Consider the following 5,903-nt stretch of genomic DNA (forward strand, 5'->3'; position numbering starts at 1 on the left):
TTGAAAATTCTATTTCCAAATATATCAATTTTTAAAAGATTGGTAAGTTCAAACATTTATAATGTTCTTTCTTTCTTTATTTCTTTCATGAGGCATACAAAAAAGTACAACCCAAATCACGATATGCAAATGATTGACAGATATGATTTAATAATTATGCTGTATATAATTAATCTGTATCTCGTCTGTCAATCAATGTTGATTTATAAGGGCCAATTAACATATTTCGGCATGCCATACAATTGCATAATACGCCGTGATTAGCGGCAAGATGAAAGCAGGAAGTTAATTTTGCATAAATTAAAGGTAACTTGATTGACAGCTTCATCCCCCATCAAAATGCAGATTTGGGTATCAGGTAAAAGCTCATATTTTTCTCATTAATATATTGAAATTACGCGTTCCAAATGAATATTTCCGAAGAAATCATAAAAAAACCCTGACAAGTTAGTCTCAACTGTGGTATACCATGTTTGAGACTAATTGGACAATTTGTTTAAGATATCTTCGAAACTGCGCAGAGATGGAACTTCTAATATCAATATGGTACTGAGGAAAAACAGGGTCTTTCATTTGAAATCAATATTATTACATGATCATGATGATTATCATCAATAAAAACACTGTAGACAACCAATAAACATAAACAATAGAGTGACAGAGCTGAACATAAAGCGACACAGCTTCTGAAGATGGCCTATAACAGAAAGTTGTGCCATGACATGATCGCCAACGTCCTAGGATATGGCACCTAGAGAGAGAGAGAGACTACCAGTATCACGCTATATCAATGTCAGTAATTCCATCTTTTTTATCTTTGCAAAGTGCATAATCATCATTTCTTCCTTTCACATATGTTTTGTACTATCAATGTTCATGTCAAATAAATGCGCAGAATTACAAAACCATTTCAAACTTTCGGGCAATGGTGAATGATAAATTATTTGGTATTTATTTTACATCAAAAACGTCTATATTTTCTTGAGTCAATGAAAAAACAAAAACAGTGAAAATCACGATATGAAAATGATTGACATGTACATGATTCATAATAATTACTGAAGTCGGCACATCATACGACCATATGAAAATGATTGACATGTACATGATTCATAATAATTACTGAAGTCGGCACATCATACGACCATAGACTCGGATTAACATACGACGTGATAATCCGCTTTAATTAATGCAGCAAGCCGAAAGCGGGAAGTTCAACTTGGAAGTGTCAATCATGGTAAAGTTTGCAAAAGAAGATCCTCGTAGTCAGCATAAAAGCCAACGTGCAGAATCAATGATCATTCATTTGAATACATTCGTTCGAGGATACAACACCTGATTTTGATATACTCTGCCGTGATTTTACCGATATTGTACTCTGCCGTCATCTAATATATATTTTGCCGTGATTTAATATACGTTGCTTTTACCGATATTGTACTCTGCCGTGATTTAATATACCGTACGTTACTTTTACCGATATTGATATTTTCTGCTTCGACTGATTTACCGCTATGCCTCAAGGATTGAACAGCCGTGTTTTGAAGAAGTACATGAAGATAAAGAAGGACTTAATGGCTCTGCAAGGTATCCACAAGTTGTCTGATGTGAGATTTGAACTGACAATTCAATATACTGACATAGGGAGTAAAGAGAGGCGACAAATCAAGGACACGTCATCGCGCCAAATCACGGAATTGTCGCCCCAACCACCCATAGTTTCAGCACCGGTTTCATCTCCTGCGCCTACTTCACCATCAACTGCTGGATCATCATCTGGAATGCGTAACGATTTGTTTGTTCTCCGAGACGCAGAAGCTAAGGACATTTCGAACACCGATGTGAGATATATGTTGACGGACTTGGTCAAGAAAAGTGAAAAACGGGGCAAGGCCCTATTCGGCAAAGATGAAATGAAAGCACGATGGTGGCCCGCTGACCTTCCTTGGGCATTGAAAGGGGACCCGCGGGAAGAAAAAGCCAAATGTTGGACAGACGAACTTAAGAAGGCCCTTGTCGCTTGCTACAAATTCTATGGATGCGAAGACCTGCTAAGTGGTAAGTTTTTAACGTCATATACAATTATTTGTTGTTGTATTTCTTTTTCTACATATCAGTACTGAGATTATTTATAATTCATAATTAATGAATATTTCAAGGCTTAATGAGGATGTGTACGTCAATTGTAGGTTCAAAGTTCTTAGTAGCACTAAAAGTCTGGACATGGTACAAAGTGGAATATCTGACAGATCAAAGCACATCAAAAAAAAGAGATAACCATGGTCACTTTTACATAGGAATTTCTGTACATCTTTTATTATTTGTATTTCAAAATTGTATATATATATATAAATACAAAGTACACAATGTTGAAAATATTACAATGAAAATGACATTGACTATGAATTTTTACTTGTTGTTTTGATGTAGTTGTAAAATTACTGAAGAAACTTGTGAATATTTAATTTCCTACAGTTTGCTCAAAATCAATGCATAAATTCAAACTTCTATTTTCAGAATTTTGCCTTGAAACTTAGTCGAAGCATTTCTAAATTGTTCTACTGTATTGTATTGCTGATTTCATAAATGCTAACTGGCCCATTATTTATGCATCCATTTTCTGGAAGTCATGAACATTTATGCATTGTTTTTAGCGACATATTGGCAAAATTACATATTAATGAGCACTGAAATCATATAAGATTATTTCAGAATGCAACATATTCCACCTTAAAATATATTGTGTTATCAGGCATTTTGTGTTAACAAGTTCCTATCTACTTATGTACAGAATCAAAAAGTACAGTTTGAGACAATATAAGAAAGGTTACATGACCTATTAAATTATAACAACACATGAACACTATTGAACAGTTATATACATGGAATGTATTTAAAGGCACATTCAGTGATTTGCTCATCCAAATGATCAAAATAATCATCAAAATTTTGGTACCTTTGTCATTGTTCATAGATGTATTAATAGTTTACGATTGATCTGTAATAGATATACTGATAGTATATAAATTAGCTACATGTATTTGAATGGGGCTTCAACTTCAACTTCTTCATTTTTCATTCCAAAAATACCAATTGACAATTTGAACAACTTATCCTTCACTTTTAAACAATTTATAAATATTTTTTCCCACTTGCACTGGGATCACTGAACAGGCCTTTAATGCAAACATAAAATAATAAGCTTAACCAGGCATGAGACTACACATTCATGAAAAAGTCTGGAAATTGTCAAAAAAGCTGGAAAATCTTGTAAAATTGTGTAAGTTGGAGTGCTCACATAGAGATTGCTAACATGTTTAACCGAATTAAATTGATTTAACATTATAAATTGTTTGTGCTCCTTTTTTCCAGAGTCTCTACTAGCTCTACTGCAGCAGAGTGATCAGCATGTACAGCCACCACAAGCATCACAGCCAAGTGAAAACTCCGCTCAGCTACCTGATCAATCTCAACAAGGCCTGCCTGCACAACCATCACAGTCAAGTGTCAACCAACTTCTGGACATAGGAATACATCAAGGTGAGTTTTAAGTTGTAACATAGGCTTTCTAAGAAAATGCTATCATACCAACATTATAGGTTTTTATATGATTATCTAATTAGAAATGTTCAACGGTCCATAGATCCAAACATATTTCAAGGTTGCCAAATACATCTGCATTTCTTATATTTTAGACCAATTCAAGGGCCAAACACAATTGGTTGGCAGGCCGCATATTGAGACCTCTGTCGTAAACATTTGTTGCTTCACTATTCTTATACATGTAGGTACTCAAATTACTACAGCATGTGTACAAAAAAAATGTTGACTAATTTATAAACTTTTGTAAAACTATTTCAGAAGCATCACAGCCAAATGAAGACTCCGCTCAGCTACCTGATCAATCTCAACAAGGCCTGCCTGCACAACCATCACAGTCAAGTGTCAACCAACCTCTGTACCATACCATTGATCAGGACGCGCTGTTGGACATAGGGATACATCAAGGTGAGTTTTAAGTTGAAAATACCATTTAACAATGTTTAAAATACTATCATTCCAACATTATAGGGTTTTTAACTCATATTTGTAGTAATAGTTAATTAATTTGTTGCTTCACTAATCTTTTCTTATAATAAGTACATATCTGCTACTACAACATTTAGGTTGTAACATGTGTGCAAGGAAAAATGTTATTTACTGTAACTGCCTATAAGTGTGTCATAGAGTAATATTTGCAATATCACTTACATATTCAATATCATTTTAATGATGTATAATTTAGTTTTCACAACACAAAACCAGTTATGTATTGTGGGAGCATGAGCGTCACTGAGGTGGTTAAAAAGACCATTTTATCAACTACTCAAAGAAACATCTATACCACTGAAAATAATGTTATGCAAATCTTTTGTTACTCTTTCAGGTCTGATGAACAGCACTGCACATGGAAGCAGCGACCCGGTTTTGATAGCTTTGCAGATTTCTGGAATTCGTCCCGATGTTGAAGATGCTGACTCGATGGATTTATCATAGTGTAAATTTGAAGTGAATATTATTTAACTAGGACTATCTTAAAATACCACATAGTTTAAACAACACCTTGTAAAAGACAGTGTTGTGTTTGAGGGACAATGTTGGACATAAATGTATTAAATAAATCAGTATTTTAACTTGATGAGACACTACACAAATAAACACCATCTTTTCACATGAAACTATATATATAAATTTGATTTAAAAGTGTTGGCTTGATTACTGTTTTTTAATGTGACATGTTTTATATTGTCGTATAATAATCACCATTTCAGTGATATAGGCTAGCATTTCCCTATATTTTTATCATTCAGTAATAAACTGTACACTTGGAAATTAAGTAACTCATTCTGCAATTTTTAGTATACATGATGTGATCTGTTCAAACCATTCACAGTAATTACTTTGATGAACTTTTTGAAGTCACAGGTACAAAATGAATATGTTCTAAATCTAAAAATAGTTCAAATTTTCTTGTCTTTTGTCTACAAAACTTTAAAAAATGTCACCGTGTGAAGGGTTCTCACAGATCACATTACATTATGTAATACATTCTTTCCATTTCACATACTGACGTATAACTTAAACATTTATAAACCCATTTAAACGTAAAATTTCAAGTAAAAATAGAACAATTTAATTGCTTTGAAACTTGTTTTCTTCTCAGAAATGCAAATCGAAAGTTTTTCTTCTGATACGTCAGCATGTGATGAACCTGATTAGTTCTGTTTTTATTCTATACAATGTATTATGTATATTCATTCCATGTTTGTAAACTATTAAATAAGTAACATAGTAATGTTGTATATACATGTAAATGTAAAATAAATCAGTATTTTAACTTCATTATCATAAGAAACATTTGAAATTGATCTAGGAAACAAACCAAAAGATCCCATAAATCTAATTATACTTCGCACAAAATGTACCTTTATACTTAATTTTGGCATGATGTGACTTTTTCATTCAAATTAGTATCAGTTGGGGACTGAATGAGGTATCAAAATCCTCCATCTATTGAAAACTTTATTTGTTAATTTAGCTAAATTAGTTTTAGTGTCTTTAAGAAATCACTTTTGTCAGTTTTGATTTAAGTTAAGATGTTTTTTGTATGCAGTTAATGTTTTTGAAAACAAAGAAATCAACATTTTGGAAAAGGTAATCAACATTTTCAAATCTCTACTTCATCATCTTTTGTAATTAGTTTGCTTGCATAGAAAACAACCAAAAAGATTAGTGACTACATACCCTTGGTACAATCCTACAGATCTTATTATACAACCACATCACAAATGGTAATTAAAATTACCTGTATCTCCAAGATGCCTAGTTATAGGTCAAAGGGTATATATCAAATTATTTGTCTC

At 32.8% G+C, this 5,903-nt stretch overlaps 1 protein-coding gene across 1 annotated transcript; it reads left to right on the plus strand.

Annotated features, from left to right (window-relative positions):
• The first annotated feature begins 1,440 nt into the window (after positions 1–1,440).
• LOC140143552 (uncharacterized) lies at positions 1,441–4,536 on the plus strand. The gene is made up of 4 exons (XM_072165375.1): positions 1,441–2,058; positions 3,373–3,540; positions 3,862–4,008; positions 4,427–4,536. Exons 1-4 carry the CDS (start codon positions 1,515–1,517, stop codon positions 4,534–4,536), a joined length of 969 nt encoding a protein of 322 aa, XP_072021476.1. The 5' UTR covers positions 1,441–1,514.
• The last annotated feature ends 1,367 nt before the right edge of the window (positions 4,537–5,903 follow it).

This window comes from Amphiura filiformis, unplaced genomic scaffold (genome assembly GCF_039555335.1).
Source record: "Amphiura filiformis unplaced genomic scaffold, Afil_fr2py scaffold_23, whole genome shotgun sequence".
In the NCBI taxonomy this organism is placed as follows: domain Eukaryota; kingdom Metazoa; phylum Echinodermata; class Ophiuroidea; order Amphilepidida; family Amphiuridae; genus Amphiura; species Amphiura filiformis.

Excerpts from the sequence above, each read along its gene's own strand:
- LOC140143552 (XM_072165375.1), top strand. The coding sequence starts at position 1,515 with ATGCCTCAAGGATTGAACAGCCGTGTTTTGAAGAAGTACATGAAGATA. Across the intron at positions 2,059-3,372 it reads ATGCGAAGACCTGCTAAGTG|AGTCTCTACTAGCTCTACTG; the intron begins GTAAGTTTTTAA and ends CCTTTTTTCCAG. Across the intron at positions 4,009-4,426 it reads GGACATAGGGATACATCAAG|GTCTGATGAACAGCACTGCA; the intron begins GTGAGTTTTAAG and ends TTACTCTTTCAG.